This window comes from Pan paniscus, chromosome 3 (assembly GCF_029289425.2).
Source record: "Pan paniscus chromosome 3, NHGRI_mPanPan1-v2.0_pri, whole genome shotgun sequence".
NCBI lineage: Eukaryota > Metazoa > Chordata > Mammalia > Primates > Hominidae > Pan > Pan paniscus.
In genome coordinates this window covers 25041416-25065988 of record NC_073252.2, presented here as the reverse complement: position 1 = coordinate 25065988, position 24573 = coordinate 25041416, and the positions used below count along the sequence as shown (strand labels likewise).

The following is a 24573-nucleotide window of genomic DNA, read 5'->3' as shown; positions in this document are numbered from 1 at the left end:
GTGGGAGTCTTGTCTTTCCAACAAACTTCATGTCTTTTGAAGTTTTGCTTATCTTGTTCTGCCACCCCTAGTGTAACAGCCAGCTTCTGAGAATGCACCAAATGTTCCCTACCCCTTGGTATTCATGCCCCCGTGTAACCGTCTTCCATGTTGTATCAGGATCAGTCTGTTTGATTAGTAGAATACAGAAGTGAGGGTATGTGACTTCTAGAGCAAGGTCATAAAAGACATGAGACTTGTCCCTTTTGCTCTCTCTCGGGTTGTTTACTCTGGAGGAAGCTGACAACCATATCATGTGGACACTCAAGCAGCTATCCACGCTGTTCATGTGGTGTGGAGCTGAGGCCTCCAGCCATCAGCCACTGGAGTGAGCCATCCTGGAAGGTGATTCTCCAGCCCTAGTCAAGCCTTCAGATGCCAACAGCCCTTGTCAGCTTTTCATGGGCGCCTCATGAGAGACCGTTAGCCAGAACCACCCAGCTCAACTGTTTTCAGACTTCTGAGTTAAGCTGCTAGGTTTGATGTAATTCGTTACACAGCAATAGATAAACAATATACATCCGTATTTCCATCTTCTCTTGCTCAGACTCATGCCTTTAATCATTACCTCCATAAAAATACACTCAAAGTGTTTTTCCCCCACAAGGTTCCATCTGCAGAGTTACACCCACATTTCCCAGAGCCCCAACTTCCCTTGCCCTGAATACTCTGTGGACTTCTCAAGCATGACATCACCAACTCTTCCTGCTTTCTTCCTTCTTTTTTTGTCACCCTCTCAGCTTCTCAGGCTCAAAACCTTGGAGCCATCAACCACTGTCAACCTTCCATCTCCATCTACATGTGGCCTTTCACTCAACTCTTTCTGCAGAGTTTTTACACCTTGGGACTTATCACTTCTGGCATGGTTCAGGCCTTCATTTTTTTGTCAGGAGGGCTTCTCCTGGTTTTCCATCCTCCTTGACTCTCCTTGCTTTATTCCCATCTTCATCCTGCTACCATAGAATAAAGTTTTTGGAGTACCGTTTCATCACATTTGTGCCATGCTCAAAAATCCAAAGTGGCTCTCCACTGTCTTGCACTTAACATCTCAACTCTGCAGCCTGGCCTAGCCTACCTTTCCAACCTCATGATTGTCTGCCCTAAAACTGTGCCCTCAGCTAAATGGACTAACCAGCTGTATCAGTTAGCTATTATTGGGTAACAAACCAACTCAAAATTTAGAACTTAAAGCAACAACTATGTATTGTTTTTCATGAGTCTTTGGGTCAGATGGGTGGTTCTGCTAATCTAAGCTAGGCTCTGCAAGCTCTCTCTTGCATACGGATGAGGGAGCCTTGCTGAGCTGAGCTTAGATTAGCAGAACCGGAACCGCCCATCTGACCCAAAGACTCGTGAAAAATAATGCATAGTTGTTGCTTTAAATCACTCATAATAGTGCATGGAGTGGTAAGAAGACCACTTCTTATCACTGGGTAAGAAGACCCAGATGAGCCAACAGGTTTGAGAGCCTGATCATAGGACCATAATACTGCATGGAGTGGTAGAAGCCAGGACATATCTGGGATTTGAACAGAAAGGTTACCCCCCAGGTACCTGTGGGGAGAATTTCAAGAGAGAGACCCTGACTTTAATTGGTTCCACACCAGCCAGAAAGCAAGGCTGGGTCTTTGCAGCCAGCCTCATGTGGCTGCTTGTAAGGCTGGCCTGGAACACCATGGCCCCCTGTGTGGTTTGGAGCATGTCTTGGCTGGTGGTTTTGCCATGCCAGGATCCAATGTCCACATGGAGATCCAAAGCCTTCTGTCTGTTCTAGGCTTGCTGAGCCTCGGGGTGGACCTGGGCCTGCTAACCTGAAATGGAGCATGAGCCTGGCTTGATTTTCACAAGGGCGTTGTAAGTCGTGGACTGATTCAAAATGATAGCTTCCAGAGTTGCATCATTAGCTCTCATTGTTCCTACCCCGTCCTCCGACAGCGCTGGGTGGGAATAAGGAAGCGTTTACGCCGTGGCTGTCAGCGTCTGGGATGGCCTCATCACTGTCGCATCTGTGATCAATTCCAACTGAAAGCAGCGCGCGCTTAGGAGGACAAAGCCTATCAGAGAGCAACTAACAAAGGAAGATGAATCACCTTTTCGGGCCAGTGGCAGTGGGGAGCGGGGGACACGTTTTTGGGTGATTAGCAATTTTTTTAACAAAGAGATACTGTTTCTTTATCTTTTAGAGGAAATATTTTTTTCTTTCCACACTATTTGTGTCATAATGCGTTTGAAGCCGTTGATTGCATCCTCATCATTGATATGTGTATCATTATTAAGTATTAATGATAATTGTTTGCTAAAACACTGAATAATTACTATTATTTTTAATATTTTCCCACTCTTGGCTGGTTCAGAAATCTTTTATAGAAATAGCAATGCTATGTGTCTATCCTTAAAAATAAAACACCCACAGCTTAGGAGTTAAGATTCTAGAATCTTTAAAGGAGGATTTTGCTCCCACAGCAAGTAACCAGAGGACCCAGTGATAGCTCAACGCTTGTGACATTTTTAGTAACCTTTTTTTGTCTCCTGATAATGACTTGAGTATAATTTTGGGGTATCTTTTGGATTTAAAAAAAAAGTCTAAGGGTGGCTCATACTTGTAATCCCAGCACTTTGGGAGGCTGAGGTGAGAGGATCGCTCGAGGCCAGGAATTTGAGACCAGCCTGGGCAACAATAGTGAGACCTCATTTCTAAAAAAGAAAATTAAAACATTAGCTGCACATGGTGGCACATGCCTGTAGTCCCAGATACTCGGAAGGCTGAGGCGGAAGGATCCCTTGAACCCAGGAGGTTGTGGCTGCAGTGAGCTGTGATCGTGGCACTGCACTCCAGCCTGGGACAGTGTGAGATCCTGTCTCAAAGAAAAAAAAATTAAATTAAAAATTTAAATTTAAATTTGAAAAAAATGGGACAGTGGTTTGGTAAATCCTGCTGTTGACTTACAGTCCAGTCCTAGATCCTGGCTCCTGTAGCTCTGTGGTCCTGAGGCTCTGAAAATCTAGCCTTTCTCAGAAAAAGTAAACAGAGTAGGATTACAGCCTGAGTTCATTCCTCTTATCGTGGCTGTGTTTTAATCTCTAATGAGGACAGCAGTGTTGGCCCCACACGCACCCCCCTGCACCCACTGCTTAAAAAGTTAAAAAGTTCTCCCTGCTAATCTCAGAGGTTTCCCATATTAAAAGAGACTCATACCTTTGGACATGAGCAGAATGTCATCTAACGAAATGGCACAAGGCATAATACCAGCAACTGAAAGTCCCCTGTGTAATTTAGACCACCCTCACTGAGATGTAAATTAAGGTAGAGAAGATTAACCTGACCTACAGTAAAAACACACCACAGATGGTTTAGGGGTTAGGTTGTTATGAGTAAGGTTAATTAATTTTTCAGGGACACTAGAATATACTATTAAGTGTCCTGGAAGAAGTAATTTCATAAGAGTAATTTCCAGAAGGAGTGTACTCGTCTCACGTTGGTGAAAAATTTAGCTGCTGAAAGTACCGTAATTTACTCCTTTTAAATAAAGCCTCCCCACCATGCTGGAAACCTGCTCATTTTGACCTGCTGTTTCTCATGTCCCCTGTACAACCACTATAAAAATTTTCATCTGTGAGTATGAAAATTATGTGATTGCTTCCCTGAGCTACCTTAGATGCAGATAAATGTTTGTGCAAGTCAGAAATCTTTATCTTTCCTTTTCAAAAGTACCATTTTAAGAACTTTTAGAGTAGCAACCTGAATACAACCTTAAATGAATACCATAAATTCAAGGATTACTTTCATATATTAACGAATGGTATTTAAAGAGATGTACTAATATATTCATGGATTCATGCATTCATGTATATCGTTCATATATTCAAACATTTAATAAGCTATTTATTATTAAGTCCCCACTATGGAACAAGGTTAAAAAATTAATCAGGCAAGTTTCTACATTTAAGGTAGGAATATTACTTCTGGCCAGATTTAATCAAATAGGCATCATGGAAGTTGTGGAGGTGGAGCTGACTCTTGAAGTTCATCCCTGGGACATACAAGAGAGAATGATAGTCATGGAGGAATCAACTTTCTAAGTATAGGTGCTGGGGACAGGGGTGGATGACATGAAGGGCTCAGTGTGGTTGGAGTAGAGGGACTAAGGAGAGGAGTTGGTTTGCCAGGTAGAAATGTAGATGGATGTTGAGTCGTGGAAGGCCTTGAATGCCAGGTTATGAGCTTAGGCTTTGTTCCCGAGACACTGGCAGCCTTTCAATGATGTATATAGCTGGGGAAAGACATGGTGAGATTTGTGCTTCAAGCCTGCAGTGCTGCTCAAACTGAAGTGTGCACCCACATCACCCAGGATCTTATTAAAGTAAAGATTCAGAACCAGTAATTCTGGAGTAGGGCCTGAGACCTTGCATGTTTAATAAGTCCCCAGGTGATGCTGCCACTGCTCGTCCACGAACCACACTTTGGGTAGCGAAGCTTTAGGGACGGTTCCTGTCTCCCAGCAGGTTGGATTAGTGCAGGAGGAGACTAGAATCAAAGGAACCTATTAGAAACCAACATACCTCATCCTGGCTAAACAGATCTGAATAGTTGTTTTTTTCAAAATCAAGGCTTGATTTATTCACACATCTATACATTTGCGCATCAAGAACTAACATACCTTATCCTGGCTGAACAGATCTGAAGAGCCATTTTTTTAAAAAGCAAGGCTTGCTTTATTACATTCATGTATTTCATTGTGAGCACAAGTAATGGTCTCCTTTGCAGATACAATGCTTACTGAGGCCAGTGAATTCTTAGGAGAATAAACATAGTTGTCTGTGACTAAATGCAGGCTTCAGAAAGCATAAAGTAGATTTGGTCAAAATTCTGTCCCTGGAATTTGTCTATGGTCATCAAAAAGGCTAAAGGAAATGGAAACTTATTTTGAATGTGAAAAGCAAATTTATATCAGGAGAATTAGAGCTATAGGGTGTGGCAGCAGTAGCCAAGACCCACCTTACTCAGCTGAAACCCAGTCCTCTTCCCTGTTGATACTGATGTTTGTTATCACATCGCTGCTTCTGTCTGTGATCATTTTCTCTTCCTTGTGCTCCACCCTTCGTCTTGGTAGTTTCATTTTAGTCTTAAAGTCCCTCTGATTTCACTCTTTCATTTCTTCTAGAGCTTCTCAGAGTTTTTACCAAGGTTCAGTCATTTTAAAACTTTTAAACATTTGATTAAGTAAATAAATGCTCAAAAGTTTATTTAATTATGTAATTAAGAAATGCTCAACACCACATACCATGCATATCAATCAATACTTTTATGTCGTATCAATACTTTTATGTTGTATTAAAATTAGAATGGATCACAGATGTAGGAACATTGTTACACGTTGCAGAAATTCTAAGCTCCATTTTAATTCAAACTTGTTAGATTATATTTCCTTTTTAGGTTATATATATATATATATATATATATTCCCCAAGCTGAAGCTTGGGGATATATGCCTCAGCAATTTATCTAGAAATCTTAGAAATCCAAGCCATGTTTGGTATTGGGCAAGGAGAAGAGTGGGCAGATGCAAGGAACATTTCTGAATGTCTTAGTCAGTTCAGGCTGCTGTAACAGACTACCATAGACTGAGTGTTTTCAACAAGAAGCAGACATTTATTTCTCTTAGTTCCAGAGGCTGGGAAGTCCAAGATCAAGGTGCTAAGAGATTCTGTGACTCAGGAGGGCCTTCTTCCTGTTTTGCAGATGGTGGCCTTCTTGCTGTATTGCCATCCTCAAATGGCAGAGAAAGGGGGGTTCTGGTCCCTTCCTCTTCATATAAGGGTACAAATCCCATTATGAGGGACCCATTTCATGACTCATCTAACCCTGAGTACCTCCCAAAGGCCTCACCTCCAAATACCATCACACTGGGGATTAGGGCCTCAATATGAATGTGGGGAGGACACAAGCATTCAGTCTACAGCACTGAGGGTGATATGGTTTGGCTGTGTCCTCACCCAACTCTCACCTTAAATGGTAATCATCTCCACATGTCAAGGGTGGGGCCAGGTGGAGATAATTGAATCATGGGGGTGGTTTCCCCCATACTGTTCTCTTGGTAGCGAATAAGTCTCACAAAATCTGATGGTTTCATAAATGAGAGTTCCTCTGCACACTTTCTCTTGCCTGCTGCCATATAAGATGTTCCTTTGCTCTTCTTTCATCTTCTACCATAATTGTGAGGCCTCCCCAGCCATGTGGAACTGTGAGTCCATTAAACCTGTTTCCTTTATAAATTACCCAGTCTTGGGTATGTCTTTATTGGCAGCATGAAAGCAGACTAATACAGAGGGACAAAGACAGGACTTGGCATTGACTGGTCTTTAAGGTCTTAAGCCCATGTGACTATGAAGCATTACCAAAACTGCAAACAAGAGGGACTCTATGGGGGAAAACTGTCTTCTGGAAAGTGCCAGCAGATTTTCCAGGTAGAGGATCCTATTGGCAGCCAGAAACGTGGGTCTGTATCTTCTACAAGAAGCGAGCAGAGCCATCGATATAGATCTGGGAGCTGTACTCAGAGGCAGGAATTAAGGTCGTGTGATAGCTAATGAGTGAGAATGAATGAAGAGAAACAGATGGCAGATCACCGGGGGAAGTGCCCTCAGAGGGGCCAGAAGGAAATATCAGAATCAACAAAGGGAACTGGGAAGGCATATGTAGGAGGTTGAATACTGACCCTCAAAGATTTCAGGTCCAATTCCCTGAAACCTGTAAATGTTACCTTATATGGCAAAATGACTTTGCCGATATGATTGATTTATGGATCTTGAGATTAGGAGATTATCCTGGATTATCCAGGTGGGCCAAAAATGCAATATCATGTATCCTTTCAAGAGGGAGGCAAGAGAGAGATTGTGCACACACAGAAAAAAAGGCAGTGTGACCATGGCAGCAGAGATTGGAAGGATGCAGCCACAAACCAAGGAATCCTGGCAGCCATCAGAAGCTGGGAGAGGCGGAAAATGGATTCTGCCCCAGAGCCTCCAAGGGAGCACAACCCTGGTTTTGGCCCAGTGAATTTTTTTTTTTTTTTTTTTTGAGTCGGAGTCTTGCTCTGTAGCCCAGGCTGGAGTGCATTGACTCAATCTCAGCTCACTGCAACCTTTGCCTCCCGGGTTCAGTTGATTCTCCTGCCTCAGCTCCCTGAGTAGCTGGGATTACAGGCACGCGCTACCACACTTGGCTAATTTTTGTATTTTTAGTAGAGACAGGGTTTCGCCATGTTGGCCAGAATGGTCTTGAACTCCTGACCTCAGGTGATCCGCCCGCCTCAACTTCCCAAAGTGCTGGGATTAGAGGCATGAGCCACTGTGCCTGGCCCCAGTGAAATTTTTTTGGACTTCTGATTCCAGAGCTATAAGGGAATGAATGTGTTTTGTTTTAAGCCACTACGTTTGTGGTTGTTACAGGAGCCATAGGGAATGAATACAGCATGCTCACAGAACTAGATTGAAGGAGAGACTACAGGGAGAAACAGCTTGCGAGGAGCATGTGGCCAATGGGAAAGTATGCTACAGGGTGGGGAGGGGGATGTAGACCTCACAAGCAGGGGGGACGCAGGATAGACTGAAGGATCGAAGATATGAATCAGCTCTGGGAAGTGAAAGCAGTGGATATGGATTCCTAGCTCTACAGATCAGTGTAGCAAAGGAAAGATGAGGTGATATTGGATGGTAGAATCTTGGAGGTTGCATGTCTTGTTTTATAAAATAGGAATACAGCACATGTTAAAAAATATAAATAGCACAGAAAAGTGGAAAATTAAGCTTAAAGTCTTCCTCCACCCTTGCTTCTTGCTGTGGTCCTCAGTCTGCTTTCCAGAGACAACCTACAATTTTTAGTGCATATTATCAGAAAGAATCTCGCAACTTGGCAAGTAAATCTGTATACATAATCCCCTGTTGATGAGCACTTAGAGTTTTCCAGACTTCTGTTTTTAAAAACAGTGTTGTAGTGAGTATCTAAGAACAATGTGTCTTGAAATATCTGGCCTATAAAAGAGTCTTACTAATTTTTATTTTCTTTATTAATGTATGATTGTACCTGTTTCCCTGCATCCTTCTCAACACTGAGCTTTGTCAAACCTTTTCATTTTTGTCATTCTGATAGAGGAAAAACTACATTTCGTTGGGACTTAGATTTCTGCAATTTTGAGTGATGGTGTGAATCGTTTAATATGTCTGCTCTCAATTTCTATCTCTTTTTCTGTTTCTGGCTTGCCCATTTTCATTCAACATTTACATACCTGTTGGAAATTGTGGTGCATTCAGATGAACAAATTCTGTACTCATAAACATGGGTAAATCTCACAAACATCATGGGAAGCGAAAGGAACCAGCACAGTAAGATTCCTGGATATAAAGTTCAAGGACCAGGCAGATCTCATTTCAGCATTTTAAATAGGCTAATGGTTATCCCTGGCAGCAGAAAAGGGACTGGAAAGGGGATCCAGGAGTCCTGGACTTGGAAGTGTTTGCAGGGGTTGGTAATATTTTGTTTCTCATCCTGGTTATATGGGTGAGTTCACTTTGTGAAAATTCATTGAGCTGGATACATAAGTTCTGTGCACTTCTCTTTGTGTATATTATACTTCCATTTATAAAAGAAAGGGAACTATTTTTTAAATATTTTTGAATGCTTAGAATGTGTCAGACACTGGATGAGTCAGATGAGGCTCCTGTTCTCATGGACTTAAATTTAGAATGAGATAAACACGTCAAATGTTTAGTGCAGTGCCTAGTGTGGAAAAGCACCCAATAAGCGTTAGCTGGGAGGATTTATTTAACCGAGGGGAGAAACTGATCAGTGCATGTGGAGACCTAATGGGTGCGTGACATGGCTGGGAGGACACGTGTGATGAAACTGTGTGAAATGAGGCTGCAGAGTGAAACAGGAGCACATCAGCAGGACCTTGTAAGGGCCTAAGCGAAAGGAAATTTATCCTGAAAGTGACAAGGCTCCAGCAGAAGGTTTTAAGCAGGAAAATGGCATGGCCAGATGATGCTCAACATCCTTTCTAACCTGCTGCAGTTCTCCAGCTCCCCAAGTTCCAACTTACAGCCTGAAAACATACCTGCGCATATATGATAGCAAGCTCCACTACAGCAGGGTTCTGCTGTGGTTCCATTCAGGGGTACCAGAAAGTGTTCCTGGGGGCCCCTCATTCCTGGTCCAGGACATGTGTCCAGGCTAAACCCAGTCCCACTGTGGCTCTGTCATACCTTTCTTCACTGTTTAGCCTGAGGGCTGGGAAGAGATTGGCTTCTGAGGAAACTCAGTGTCTGTTATTGAATGCACATGCCCGGGTACTAAGAGCTGGCTCCGCCATGCTGCTCCCCACTCATGCAGAGCAAGCATTGCTGGTTAGGTCCAGAAGGGGCATCAGAGAGTCCTATCCTGATCACAAAGCAAGTGAGTAGGGAAATGAGGGCTGGATGTCAGCACTTTAAGGGCTCCCCCTTCTCTCCCATGTCCTTCCTGTTGCAGTGCTAGAATTTCCATCCTATAGAGAAGGGGTTTAGGGACAACAACTCAACAGGGGAGGGAGCTTGAAGGTGTATTTGCATATAATTTATTTGATATTGAGGAACACTAGGTGTCCGCATTAAGGAATGAGATGCTGATGGAGAATTGTGGAGAAGGGGTGGCACTAAATCCTTCCCGAACTATCCTTCTGCTTCCCACCCTCAATGCAGCCGGAACCTTTTTTCATTACTAACAAGCCCTGGCTCTCAGCTGCAGAACCAACAAAACCTTTGTCCTCAATTTAAATATTTAATGGGCACAAGGAGCGGCCATTAGAGAATGGAACAGAAGCTAACCAGGTGCCTGGAAAGGATGGATTATGACATGGCCCAAGTGCTCCCTTGCCCTCTGTTAATAATGCAGGAATCACTAGAATGCATGCTCGCTGGTTTCACCTGGGTCCTGTGTTCCCCTTCGGCTCCATTGCCCTGCACAGGGAGCCAAAAAAGTCTTGCTCCTTTTTCAGAGGCCCTGTGCTGGTAGGCTGGGTGGGAGGTTGGCAGAAGAGGGGCGGTGAGGGCTGATTTGCTGCCAGAGGTTTAATGTTGTCCTCGTTCTGTTTTCAGGGGAGGCTCAGAAGCAAGAAGAAGATGAAAGTTGTGCCGCTGCTGAGGCGTTGACAGCGCCTGAGGATGCTGGGAGGCCCGCTGTCAACTCCCCAGCAAATCAGAGCCGCGGGAACCAATGCAAGCTCTTTCATCCTTCATTACCCCAGTTACCTTCTGAGGAAGAAGTAAACAGCCTTGGAAGGGAAATAATTAAACTGACAAAGGAACAGGCAGCTGCAGAACTGGAAGAGGTCAGAAGAGAGAGTCCCATAGAGGGTCAGAGGAGTGAGACGGGGCCAGCCCCGCCAGGCCTGGCCATCCAGGGGGAGCTCCCTAAATCTCACCTGGACTCCTTCGAGGCCAGCCAGCCAGCAGCCAAAGCTTCCACACCGGAAGACGGCAAAGGGATCCCAGAGGGCGGAGGCATGAGGAGCACCGTGAAAACCTGAAGGGGAGAGGGATCTGACACAATGACACATTGAAAGCCCCAGAGAGGGTCAAGAATGAAGCATCGGAATGGCGCACTCACGTCGCCTTCTCCTGAAATACCTCCGAGTCTGCAAGTGAGAAAACGCGCTGATCCTGTTGCAAACTGTGAATATTCTGATGATGCCAGTACAGTTTGATTTATTAAATGTAGGTCCTCAAGCTTCTCAGTGTCATCTCTTTTCTGCCAGAGAGTGCTACTGTGAACAGGGCCAGGCCCAGGAATCGTGTCCACCATATGGCTGGTTTTCAGCATCCGTCTTTCTGTCAGCTTTTGTTTTATCAGAGATAAGATGTTTTTGTATTAGCATTTAATGTTGTCAATCAAAATTATGGGAAGAGCTAGAAACTGATGGGGTTTTTAATCAGGTCCCCATCTTGGTCAAGGTTAGGCAGCTGGAGAGGAAGGTGTAATTGAGCAGAACGTGTCCAGAGGACCCATGGCTGCACCCCATCAAGTCAGGGCCCGGTAGGACTGCCTGGCATGGGTGTGCTTGGCATTGTGCCCACAGCACTGCTGTCGTGGTACAGACTGGCAGTTGGAAGGGGCCTTAAGCAGGCTGAGAAGTTTGGGCTTCTGGGTTGAAATCCACGGCCCCGGTTGAGGCCTGTGTGCTGAGTGCCAGAGCTGGAGTTTTCTAGCTTGTAAATCTGGAGAATTAACTGATCTGAAGTGATTGGGAGGGGTGAGCATAAAAGCCGGGGAACAGGACTCCCAGTGGTGGTCTGGTTTTTTTGTGAGATGAGATGAGAGCTACCACCTGGAAATGCTCATTCTCTGCATTCAGCCTGTCTCACATACAGGATTGTATGGCCATTTCAGGTTTGGGAAAGATCTACCTGCTGGGAGCCAGTCTAGTTTCCTGCACCACCTGGAACTTCCAAACCCTTCACTCCTTCAACAGAATGTTGAGGCTGCCTCATTTGTGCCACCAAGTATGGGAATCTTAAAGACAGAAACAGAGCTCATGACCTTTTATGGGAAAGAGAGAGGAAAACAAAACAACTTCACAACAGCATGGCAAGGGGGGATGTGGAACCAAGGACATGATCCACGGATGGGAAAGGAGGGCATGCTCAATTCTAGCTGGTTCTTTACTTTCAGATAAAAATGAGCTTTTCTAGTTGGCATCCGGCACTGCAGAAAACTAAAAGTCATCCAGCCATAGCTTTTTCCTTCCCTGGAAAGCCTGAGACTAGATCCCAAAGCTCAGAATGCCTCTGAGAACCAGAATCACTCCTTTGAGAGGCTCTCCTTGCAGGAAAAAGAGAGGCTCCCAGAGTGGTAGCCTCTCAGTGAAAATGCATCCTAAAAATTCAATGTTTATACCAGGCTCATGACACTAAGATGTGACATCTGGACACGAGGGGTCAGCCATGTGGATACATCCCTCCCAGATTGCATCTCCAGGAATCACTCTGCTAGCAGAATGGGCGCCCCATCCCTTACTATGCTGCTCCTCCTCAAAGTGCAGCCCAGAAGGACCCAGGCCTTTGATGCACACTGGGTGAGCCTCCCACTACTTCAGTTGAAATGGGAGCATGCTGGAGTCAGCGTTCTGTTGCTTCTGGTGAGAAGGACATCCCATTGACCCCTGGCCACCGGGTCCAGTATTCCATCCTTCCTTCTGTCCCAGCCTATCGCCCTCCCCACCAGGCCCACCCCCACAACTTCTCCTCAAGGGAGGTTGCTCCCGCAGCTGGAGGGCTTGCACAGACCAGCAGTCACAGAAATCATTCTTCCTGCTATACTGGGCCTTAACTGCCTGCAAATGTCCAGCACTACTGCATAGGATGCCAGAGCCACCGAAGGAAAACACAGCCAAGTTTAATATAATAATAATAAAAGGAAAAATCTCAGCCTGCAGAGCTCTGGTTTTGACCCACCATCGGCCGGATGCACATCTTCAGGGCCTGTTCAGCACCTTCTGAAAAGCAGGGCTCGTAATAGACTCCAGCACATTCCATCAGAGTCAGGAAAACTGCGGTGAGTCCCAGAGAATCTAGGGTGCAGGGCAGGGAGCAGGAGTCATAAGGAGTGATAACCTAAACTGTGTGTAGTCAGCGGGGAGGGTCTTATGTTATTAGGTGAAATGAGAGCCAGTAAGTTAGTTGATCCTGTCACAGATATAACCCTGATAACACCCCATAGATACGCGACACGTGTGTCCTGCCCCTGCTTTCCCCATCCAACATGGTTCTTCTGTTCCACAGACATTAAAGGGGGTTTCTGCAATTACTTACAGCTGTCTTTTGTCTTTTTTAGGATCATAGTTTAAGGTTGTGGCATTCTGTCCCCTACTTCACTAGATAACCCTGCATCAGTCATGGTCCTCTCAGCTTCAAGCCACACTTAACAGAAACTTAAGCGGTAGGGAAATGAATTATGTTGTATAACAGGAACTTCGAAAGTAAGGCATTCCAGGGCTATACATTCAAGAAAGTTGTCAAGGTTCTAGGTTTCCATCTTCCTGCTCTTCCTGCTGTGTCAGCTGCTTTCTCATGATAACGAGGTGGCTGCAACAGCTCCAAATAACACCTGTTCAAAGGCAGAAGGAAGTTTCTTCCCACATACGTGTGTGTGTGTGTTTCAAGAGCGAGAAACCCAGTTCCTATCACATTTTATTGGTCAGAATGATCACCTGGGGCTTGTGGTCGCATGAGACCTTGTCACATGATGATGTCACATGACAATGTCTTAACCATTTCTTCGCAAGGGAGATGGTATTACCATGATCTGTTTAGGTTCACCAAGATTCACCCTTAAGAACTGAAGAAGGGCCCTGTTGCTAGACATTCAGACTCTAAAAGGCTGAACACCAAAACAGAATCATATCTTGGGATGTGTAAGAGAGTTGGGAATAGACAACCAATGGTGTTGTCTCTGAACCCCATGTTTTTTTGTTGCTGCATAAAAAGCCAGAAAATCATGTTTCCGATGAGTTTGGAGTTAAGGGGAGGGGCTGTGGTTGTTTGCTCAGAAAAAGGCCATCTCATCCCCCCTCCCTGGCATCTTTCTGATCTGTCCTGTTTTGTAGGTGGAATGTTCCCACCTTTGTTTGCCTGTTCAGACGTGTTTGTCCTTCCATTATTTTTCCAGCTGGATTGCCAGCAGAATGCAGAGCAGTCTGGAGAAATGAAACAGAGCTGACAGGTCTCTTAATGAAAGCTTGTTTGCACACCCTGCCTCTCCTGTGATCGCTCTGTACCTGAGAGCCTCTAGGTGTGGATTTTTACATGAGCGTTTGTCTTTCTTTTAATTAAGGCCTGTAGAAATGGATTGGTTTTTGTAAACCAGGCATTTCTCATCCCTCACTCTTGCTCTTCCTCTTTCCACACCTTCTCTGCCCACCTTCTTCTCCCCTCCCCCTTCCTTCTCTTGCTCCCACAGCTATTCCCAAAGCCTCTCTAGCTGGGAGGCTCCTGATGGCCTCAGCTCAATGCCGGCTGGACCCTCCCAGCTTTTGGCAATCTTAAGCAAGCTAAATTAGTTTGCCCATCGTTGCTCCTCTTCTGTGACCTCCCTCCCAAACATGCACCACCATCACGATGCAAAGTGCTAGAAAAGGGCTCTGCTATCAATTATTCACATGTTGGAGTAAATGTTTTGATGTGTTATTCCTACCGGGAGCCTTTGTACCCCGGTTCACGATATGGCATGAAAAGTTCTGTCTCCTCTTTAAGGAATGACAAAGACCAGCTACTTACTCACTGAGGTGATCTTCTCTGTCTCTTTAAAATTACAGCATGCCTTCGCCCCTGTTGGTTTTCACTCCAAAAAAATGGGGTGCCCTCTTGGCTTTGTTGTTTTCCCACAGCCTTGTGGATGACTTGGTACCCTACTTCTTTTTTTTTTTTTTTTTTTTTGAGAGTCTCACTCTGTCACCCAGGGTGGAGTGCAGTGGCATGATCTCGGCTCACTGCAACCTCCACTTCCCGAGTTCAAGTGATTCTCCTGCCTCAGCCTCCCGAGTAACTGGGACTACAGGCATGCACCACCATGCCTGGCTAATTTTTGTATTTTTAGTAGAGACGGGGTTTCACTATGTTGACCAGGCTGGTCTCAAACTCCCAACCTCGTGATCTGCCTTCCTCGGCCTCCCAAAGTGCTGGGATTGCAGGCGTGAGCCACTGCGCCCGGCCTGTACCCTACTACTTTTTGAAAAAGAGAGCACCTTCTTCCTCTGCTTTCATTCTGAAGCCTCCATTTAAAACACTCCTCCTCCTTAGCAATAGTGAGGGTCCCTTCAGACTAGATAGGATGTCAAAAGGCCAAAGCATTGCCCCCAACACACTCCTTTAATGTAGTCCCTTCTTTCCAGGTGTCTTCCTGAAGAGAGAAAAATTTATAGATCAGAGAGATGCAATTGGGAGCTCCGTAGTGAATCTAGTTAGAAATGAGTAGCAGAAAAAATAGGAAAGACCCGTCTCTCAATATTATGGTTGCTTCCCAAAACAAAACCAGTTGATACAGCATGAAGGCAATTTAAAATGATAGATATGGACATGCTGCCTTACATTTCATATCACCTCTTTACTAAATGAGAATTTTTTGGATGCATAGGGAAAGTTTGCATAATATTGAAAAGTTTGACTTTCTGGAATCTATGTGAGCTCAGGAATATATTTGGGGATCTTAGCAGAGGCCAGTGGTAGCCTATTAAATCTAAAACAATTGGCTTTGTTTTTAAAACCAGCTGCTATTTTGTAGTTTCTTTTAAAAAAAAAGTACCTTCTATTCATTTGCAGAAGTTGCTTTATTGGATTCTATGGTCATTGTATATCATAACTATATCTTTTTTGTTACCTGAAATAAACATGTGGCAATTTTCCTGATAGAGATGATGAATTATCTTTATTGTTTGCTTCATATTCCACCCTCACCACCGGGCAAGCGGAGGCTGAGCATGACTTCTGCCATATTGCAGCAACTTATCAGTTGCAATCTGTCACCTAAAACTATTTGATCATATGGTAGTCATGAAAAATATGGAGAATGTAAAGATTTTATGCATTCAGTCAAAAAAAGGCAGATCTAAAATCAGTTGGTTTATTTCCTGCAGTCTTTCAAGTTGACCAAAGCACTCACTGATTTGCTCTATTTTCTTACGTTTTTAGTATTTCTGTATATATGCACTAAAAAGCCCCACTCAGAAAAAAAAAATCAGTGCAATTCTGAGAAAAAGCTTATCCTAAACATCTAAAGATAGCATTTCTAATTATTGTCTACATTGTGTTTAAACTGTGCAAACTTGAGCATTATTCTCACTTTACCAGCTGTGTCTAGGTAGAGTCATTACATCAAACGCTTCTAATTTTACAAAAAGAAATCAAAACAAGCGTGTGTTTCAGTCCCCGTGACAAATGCAAACCCTGTGAGTCAAATAGGCAAACTGATTAGCAAGCTGGCTGGGAAGTCAAAACAGCAAATATAAGGAGATTAACAAAATAGATCTGTAAGATGAGAGGAGTAAAAATAGACTCCAGGGGCCAAGTGGGGTCTGGTGGGTGGCTTTGGTGGCACACATATGGTTCTGTGCCAGGAACCAGATGTCTGCCTTTATGGCCCACAATCTTCCCTTCATTCTAGGTTCCCTCCCCACAAGAGATGGGATCGCAGAGTTCATGTCATTCAGTCTCTCAATGGATGCAGAAATCCTTCTCGGGAACCTCAGAGGTAGCAACTGTCCTTCATTTGAATCCTGGTTGCATGATGCTCACTGCCTTACAAGGCAGCCCCATCTATTTATTAGTAGGTAGCTGTTTTTTTGATCTTAGCCATTGTTATTAATTAGATACTTACTAGGTCCTTATTTGTTGTGCATGCTATGCTGTGCACCTCTCGTGAATAACACTTGATTTAATCTTCAAAACAATCTGGTATGATGATCTTATTTTACCTATGCTCAGAGAGGTTAAGTGACTTGTTCAGGTCACACAGTTTCTGAGTGTGGCAGAGCTGGGGTTCAAATGGGCCTTTCTACCTGAGTCTGACCTGTTAACCATCATGCTATATGCATATCTTTGCCCTTACAATGAACTGTAAATTGTCTGCCTATTATTTCCTCTTTTTTTTTTTCTTGTTTGCTTTTTGCTTTTTTGTTTTGGGGTTTTTTGGTTTCGTTTTGGTTTTTTGGCTCTGGAGGCCCATAGGATAGTTTATCCATCCCATTCCCGAAACAGAAATAGAGTGAGTCGGCCAGGGTGCCTCTTCAGCCCCCATCTACGGGGTCAAGGGTTGTGAAGAGAAAAACTAAGAACACAATGCAATTGACAAGAAGTGTCAGCCTCCTTCTGAAAAAAAAGGTCCACACCTCCGTTGATGGTCCTGAATTCACCATAACCGAGGCAGCAGAGTAGACGATGGGTGTTTGGCACCCATCCTCTCCATCCTGTGTCCCCGTGTAATAGCTGCCTTGTTGCAACTTGTAATTAGGGGGATATTTGAGATCAGGATCAGGAGATTTAGAGACACTGTTTGCTCATCCCCTTTCAGTGTCGATGAGTACAGTTCAAGTTAGTATTCAAACCAGTGAGAACCAACTGGTGGAGCAAAATCACCAGGCAATAGCCTTTCTCTTCAGTTGTCACTTGGGCTCAAGGAAAGATTTTAAAATAACAAGTTAGTCCTAGTTAGAGGTAAAAATAACCCCTGGAGACAGGTTTCTGGCTGCGGTTCAGTTGGACGCACTGCCTAGCTAGTCTGGGAGAAATGGAAGCTGCCTCCCAGTAACCAGGGTGGAAAAGTCACAGCTAGGAAGTGAGGCTACCCTGGGAGGCTAAAAAGTTATTGCAAGTATGTTTATTCCATGAATGAAGGTGTATACACAAGACTGTTCTAGCCTGGGTATAGATTATAAGTTTCAAAAGAAAGCTGAACTCCCAACAAGCCTTCATCAAAATCAACTGCCTTTCCATCCCACTGCCTCCGTTTGCCTCTGGTTTTGGTCCTGCCAAATGCTAACGACGTCACATTCCAACCCTACTCTTCTGTGCCTAGGCAAGATGCAGTCACCTGGCTTCCCTGGCACTGTCTCTGATATCTGGGAAATGGACCTAAGGCTGTACTCGGAGGCAGATGTGACAAGCTACCAGCCCAGGTGAGATGGAAGGCCTCTTCCCCTCTCAGGCCAGAGGGTCCAGTGCCAGAATCATCCCGACGCTTGTCGCAAATTAACTTTCTCTTCTCCCTTTGGATTCCACAGCTCTGGGATGTAGCCCAGGAAACTGTATTTTTTTTTTTAACTTCCCTGAGTGATTCTGGTGATCTTCCTCTTGGAGCCACACTGAAGGGCAAGACAAGCAGTGGCTGAACGTTGTTGCCAGCAGGGTTAGGGAGGTGGGGGCAGAGGATAAGGAGAAGTCCTGTAGGGATTTGGGAAGTATGTTTGCCACTTCCAAAAAAAAGAAAAAAAAAAGGAAAACGAAAACAAAACAAAAAAAAGCTCAGCTTTGGAGAGAAGCCTAAAACAAACAAACAAAAAAGTAACCAAGACCTCGACGCAGTACTGAATTGCTGAATTTTTAATCTGTAACACAAAGGTTGCCAAACATTCCCCCAAAGGAGCAGCTCTCAGTGGGGTGGCGGTGGATGCGAAACAGCTGAAGACGCGGGGCAGTTGGCCTGGCTTCCGTTGCACGGGCTGGCTTGCCGCGGGAGCGGTGGTGGGTGGGGAGGGGTGGGGGGACTCGAGGCAACCCCCCAGAGCGGCCTCTGAGCGCCTAGGAGGAACCTGAAGGCGGGAAGGGGGAAGATCGTCAGGTCGAAGGCGGGAGTCTCAGGGCTTATGGGGTGGGGAAGGAGGGTCTGGGTGGAAAGGTACCTCAGGGAGCCTAGGAGGCTGTCAGCGTGAGCGGGGTGTTTCGGTACAAATGGAGGCCTTCAGACCTACTGAGTGGGGGGCTCCGAGGGTTGGGGCGGTCCTCAGGATGGAAGGATGGTGGGTCTCGGTATAGGGAGACCTCTGGGTGGAGAGGGCTGCGGGGAGACTTCAGCAAAGGCGAAGGTGAGACCTCAGAGTGGAGGGTGTCTGTTGGAGCAGAGGAGAAGCTCAAAGGCAGAGGGGGGCCTCGGGGGTCCCTGGCCGCCGCCGGGTGGGGGCCGCGCTCAGGCGGCCTTGCACTCGCTCTCGCGCCGCCGCTTCTTGCGCTCTGAGTGCTCCCGCGCCTGGCGCTCCCAGAGCCCGGGCCCGCACACGCCCACCACGCAGCAGGCCAGCCGCCGGCCCGCGTTCCCGTTCTCCACGCTGGCCTGGTTGCCGCCGCGGCCCAGGTCGTCCTCGCCAGCGTGGACGACCACGGCCCGGCCCACGATGGAGTGCGGGCCCGCGAGCGAGGCGGCCAGGCCGGCGCGGTACCTCCAGAGGCTGCCGTCGCGGACCGCGAAGTTGCCGAAGTCGCCCGGGTGCTGCGGGTGCGGCACGGCCAGCGGGTTGTAGTGGGGCCCGGTGGACTCGCAGCCCTGGCTCAGGTCCCCGAACTGGTGCACGTGGATGGCGCGGCTGGAGCTGTTCGGCTCGGTCGGGAAGCCCTCCAGGGCGAAGAAGGCGTCGAGCTTGGCGCGGGGCGCAAGCTGCCGGAAGAGGACGACGCCGGTCACCCGGGGCTGCGCGGCGTCCAGCGTGGCCGACGGCTGCACCTGGCAGGCGGCGTGGAGCGCGCCGTCGTCGTCCCGCCGCTGCATGACCTCCTGCCAGATCTCCGTGACCTTGGCGTACATGTCTCGAATCCACTCCGCCGAGTCAGAGTTGGGCTCCGCGGAGTCCTCGCCCGTCCAGGCGTCCGAGGCACCGGCTGCCAGGAGCAGGCAGGAACACAGTAGCGCCAGCATGGCTGGAGTCGGGCACCTGCGGGACGCCCCCGCGGAGGTGGGGGCAGAGTGAGGCTTAGTCACGTGAAACATAGAATCTCAGGGACCCCATTATCGCAGAACCAACCCCCCAGTCCCCAGTGGGCTTCCTGGCCCAGTGGGCATGCCTTCATGTGGCAAACGTTTGTCTAGGGCCTGCTGTGTGCCGGGCACTGTGTTAGGTGCTGTGGCTGTAAAGATGGGTGAGACCCAATCTGAAGAAACTCACAGGGATCTGAGTCACAAATGATCATCGTCCTCTCCAGTCCCATCTCTATAGTGTGGAGGGGGTCTCAGGGAGCGTGAGGGGTGTCTCATGGCCCTTCCAGACCACCTCCCTCATCTCCCCACCTGGTCTCCTGTTACCCTCTTCCTCCATCCTCCCCCACAGACATCCCTAAGGCTTCTGTCCCTGCCTTCTGGGGCTTTGCATGTGCTACGCCTTCTCCCTGAAGTGCCTTCTCCCTGTTCTCTGCTACACTCAGTAGACTTGGAGCTTCTTGAAGACAGAAACTCAGTTTTATTCATCGGTATCCCCAGCACCTGGGCCCACACCTGGCAAAAGGAAACATATAATATGTGATTTTGCATAAGGAGTTCAGTGAGGGACAGACTTGGCATCCAATCATTCCAGCACAATCCTATGACTGAAGATGGGGCCTGTGCTGGAGAAGGACAGAGGAGGCAGTACCCATCTCCCTAGGAGCCTCCGGGAAGGCTTCTCAGAGGTGGTGACTTTTGAACTGGGTTCCACAAGATGGGTAGGAGTTTTCCAGCCAAGTTGGGTAGGAAGGCCATCTCAGCAGGCAGTGCAGTGGAAGTTTTTAAGAAGAAAAGTGGGTGATGAGATAGTCTTTGGTTCCTTAAGTCCTACTGGTAAAAGGATGTGGGTTGGACTTTGGGATGAAGAGGAAAGGGGAGGAAGAATGGGAGTAGCCTAGGGAGAGACAGAGAAGCAGAAATAGAGACAGTGAGATGAGTTAGGGGGCGTTGTAGTAACCCAAGCAGGAAATGAAGGCTTTTACCAAAGTGCAGGTGGTGCACACAGAGGAGGCATGGGTTTCAGAGACACACCGGGCAGCACTGGCAGGATGGAAGATGAAGGCACAGTGCAGATGACCAGGGTTCCCAGCAGGAGAGACTGAGTGGAGGGAGGGTGGGACCTGTTCTGGGAAAGCAGGGAGAGAGGATGAGCTCAGCTGGAGTCTCCTGAGGGTGAGACGCTGGCGGCTGCCCAGGTGGGGAGACAGGTGGGCAGACAGTTGGAAACTTGGGTCTGGCACTTAGAAGAGGAGATGAAGCTGGCAGGGGTTCTCAGTGTTGACTGCACATCAGATGTCTGATTTTTAAAAATCAGATGCCCAGGCCCCACCCCAAGAGATTTTGATTCTGTGAGAAAGAAAGGAGAGAAGAAAGAGACAGAGAGAGGAAGGAAGGGAAAGAAAGAGGAAAGAAAGAAAAGACAAGAAAGAAGAAACCTCTATCAAAGATTCTGGGGCCCAGCTAGGAATTATAAAGTCAGGTACAGATTTGAATCCCAATTCCAACCTATACTAACTGTGACTTCACGGGGTTACTGATGCTTAGCTTCAAGTTCCTTACCTGTAGAATAAGGCCAGCCATGCCACCGAGGTATTTCCAGAGGGATTGATGCTGCCTCCAAAGAATTGCTTTGAAGGTCAACTGCATTTCCAGCACCAAACTAGGTGCCATTAAAAAACTCCAAGATTGGGTAGGTATGCTTTATATAACCATTTCAGAAAGGCAATTTAGTGTGGTTATTAAAGGGATGGATTCCAGAACTCACCTCATGAATCTAAAGCCTGACTCTGCCACTTAGTCTAAGGGTTAGCTGTTACTATTTTTATTGCTGAGTAGCAGAGTAATTGCTGGACTGCAGACTGTACACTGTCTCATCCCCTGTGAACCTCAGTTTTCTCATCTGTAAATAGGGATACTAATACAGACTTACCTTAGAGGCTTGCTGCGAGGCTTAAAAGAGATGATTAGAATTGCTAAAACTTATCGAACACAGGCGCCAGACACTATTATAAGTACTGTGCGTGGGTTAATTCCCTGCATCCTCACAAGAACATTATTCAGTGTTATCCCCATTCTAAAGTGTAGGAAACTGAGGCAGAGAGAGGCGTGTGTCCCGCCCAAGGTGACATGTTCACTAAGGAGCTGAAGGCAGGATTTGAAAGTGTGTGTCTGCTCCAAGCCCAAGGTTTAGGCACCACACTGCACACCTCTCATCTAGGGCACTTAGCACAGAGCCCAGTACATAGAAAGTTCCCAGTAAATGGCAGCTCTTAGCTATCAGAGAGAAGCTGCTGGTAGAGATTTTAAGGACCATTAGCTAAGAGATGCTATGGACACTGTGAGAGAAGGTCCCCTTGAAAGGCTCCAAGAAGGAGGATCCAGAAAGAGGGAGAAGCAGAGAAAGTGATGTTGAAGGACTCACCTAAATGACATGGCCCAATGTGGTACTACTACCCCAAAGCCCCAGGGAGTAGGCAGGAAAGTGGGGTAACTCTCCTGCCAGACCTGGACATGAAGTCCCCCATCATCGAAGACACCTTCCTCCTAAGACAGCCCTGCCACTCAGAAGGGCTCTGCTGCTTAGAAAGTTCTCCCTAAAAGCACAGAGCAAAACCAGATTGTTTGGGGTGTGTCAGTGAGCTTTCTTTTTCAAGAATCCTTGGGAAATAAACATTTTAAGGAGATGTTTTTCTCTGAAACCAAAAGAAGAGCCAGGCATGGTGGCTTATGCCTGTAATCCCACCCCTTTGGGAGGATGAGACAGGAGAATCATTTGAGTACAAGAGTATGAGACCAACCTGGTAGAGACCCCCATCTCTAGCAAAAAAAAAAAAAAAAATAGCTGGGTGTGGTGGCATGTGCCTGTAGTCCCAGTTACTCAGGAGGCTGAGGTAGGAGGATCGCTTGAGCCCGGGAGGTAGAGGCTGCAGTGAGCCGGGATAGTGATCGTGCCACTACATTCCAGCCTGGGTGCTGGGTGACAGAATGAGACCATGTCTCAAAATAAAAATTAAAAAAAAAAAAAAAAAGAGAAGAAGGAGGAGGAGGAGGAAAAGGGGGAAAGAAAATTCTCCCTCAAACCCAGGTAAACTCTGACTTCTTGTTTCTTAAGCCTTTGACACCTCTTCCCCTCGGGACCAACTTGATTCTTCTCCCACAGCCTCCTGCTCAGTTTGAGCTGTGAATGACCAAGTGCCTTTTTAAGGGCCTCCTTTGTACGTGGATCTGGAAGGGAGGACGGTGTTATCAGAGAAAGAGGACAGGGGCCCTTATCCTGAATCAAATAGAGGCACCAAGCCTTTATCTCCTTCCTGGGTCTGTATCTGGGAAGAACCTGACCCTCTTGAGCCTTGGGTGTGTTTCATCCCTCAGCTGTCTCCTAGAAGGAGCTCTTGCTGGGAGCCTGAGCTGGCCAGGGCCTCTCTGCTTTCCTAAGGAGGTGGCTTTTTAGAGTACCTGCTGTCCCATAAGTGGCTCCCGACACCAAAGCCATGCAACACCTAGAAAGGCCCCCTTTCTCGTCACTCCAGATTCCTTTTTCCTAACACTAAAATCCTCTTGGACCGGTCTTTGCAGATCCACAGGAGGAACGGTTTCTTCCTCCCCTCCTTGCCTTCCTCCCCCCTCACTCCACCTCCCCACTAACCCCTCAGAGCAGCCAGGGAAAGTACATTTCCTTCCCAAGAAGATGATCCAATTTGTTCCCAAGAAGAGGCCCGTTGCCCCAACCCAGCTTCAGACTCAATAAGCACACTCCGAGAAGAACAAAATGAACCTCAACTTAGCACCCACCTTTCCAGCTCCTCCAAGAGAGCTTTCTCTCCTGAAAAGAGAGCTGCACCCAGCCGGCCCAGGAACGCAGGCTGTCCCTGGAGCCTGGGCTGTTAGCGCGAGTGCAGGAGGCCAGCCCAGAGGAGTGGTCAGCGTGAGGGAGCCAGTCATTGGGCCAGTTCAGGGAGGAAAAGCAAGCCAGACCTCCCCGGGTTGTAGAAGTGCTTCGCCTCCACCTCCTCCCGCTGTGTCCCCACCTCCTCTGCCCCTCCCATTTCTGGGTTTTCGGGCCAAGGATTCCATTCCGCGACTTCACCGGCTTGTAGCCAGTGACCTTCAGCACACAGCAGGGGAATAAAAATGAGAAAGAAAATCGCCTGTTTGGAGAGGTGTACAATGACCTCTTTATTGAGAGGCCCTTTGCTTTTCTCTAAGTCAATAACTTATTGACTTATTTTTGCTGCATGGAAATGGGCACCTTGCAAATGTGCGTGGCATTTGCTCCGGAGCTGTGCTGTCATACCTATGAGAGCAGAGCAGCGGGTGGGTCGTGATGACACACTCAGGCTGCAGAGTCCCAGACTTGTCTCTTCCTATCTGTGTACGCCTGGAGCAGCTGCACCACTCGCCGCACCTCCTTTTCATCATCTGTAAAATGGGGGTGTGAGGCTGTCCACCCCGCACGCCCACCGTGAAGATCCAATGAGATCATCACTCGCCCAGTGACAACACAGTGGCTGGCACTAGCCGCACTCATAAATAATCATCATTGTCATTGTCGTTACTGTTATTATTAAAGAGATGAAGGAGTCTTTTTAAAAAATGTGTTGTCTGGGAGAACTAGGAGTGTTTCCCTCCCGACGTCTGTCCTTTTTTTGCTGCCATGAACTTTTCTCAATCATAGCAGCCCTTTCCAAAAATAGAAGCTCTTCTTTCCCAGAAAAGCCCCTGTGGGAAAAACCAGGCAGCCTGCTTGCTGGCCTGCCCGTCCTCCTGCATTCCTGCAACAAATGTTTATTGGGTGCTCATCCGTTCCAGTCACCATGCTGTATGCCGGGCACCCACAGCTGCATGAGTCACCTTGGGGGTTCATACTCTGGGGACGGAGACAGCAACATCAGTAAATGCATCCAGTACAGAGTGGGGAGCGCAGCGACGAAGAATGAACAGGGCCTCGTGAGGTCCCAAACACCCGTTTCGGTGGCAGGAAAGCTTATAAAAAATCTAAATCTCTGGACCCCACCCTAGGCTGGGTGACTTAGTTACCAGCAGGA

At 47.0% G+C, this 24573-nt stretch overlaps 2 protein-coding genes across 8 annotated transcripts in view; one reads left to right on the top strand and one right to left on the bottom strand.

Annotated features, from left to right (window-relative positions):
* The window catches only part of CCDC149 (coiled-coil domain containing 149), a 110880-nt gene extending 95404 nt beyond the window's left edge, over nt 1–15476 (top strand). For all 6 annotated transcript variants that reach the window (XM_034958379.4, XM_034958380.4, XM_034958378.4 and 3 more), the window contains one exon: nt 10171–15476. In XM_034958379.4, the coding sequence (XP_034814270.1) occupies nt 10171–10601 (431 nt within the window). In that variant the 3' untranslated portion in view covers nt 10602–15476. The remainder of the gene's footprint in view (nt 1–10170) is intronic.
* A 2671-nt stretch (nt 15477–18147) lies between these two features.
* On the bottom strand, nt 18148–23573 carry SOD3 (superoxide dismutase 3). 2 transcript variants are annotated; one of them, XR_608520.5, is made up of 3 exons: nt 23321–23571; nt 18462–19484; nt 18148–18371 (listed from the first exon to the last, which is right to left on the bottom strand). XR_608520.5 is itself a non-coding variant. In XM_008952185.5 (2 exons), exon 2 carries the CDS (start codon nt 19466–19468, stop codon nt 18746–18748), a length of 723 nt encoding a protein of 240 aa, XP_008950433.1. In that variant the 5' UTR covers nt 19469–19484; nt 23321–23573; the 3' UTR covers nt 18148–18745. The 2 variants fall into 2 exon arrangements, 1 of the variants encoding a protein (XP_008950433.1); XM_008952185.5 differs by having other exon boundaries at nt 18148–19484; nt 23321–23573.
* Nucleotides 23574–24573: the final 1000 nt, after the last annotated feature.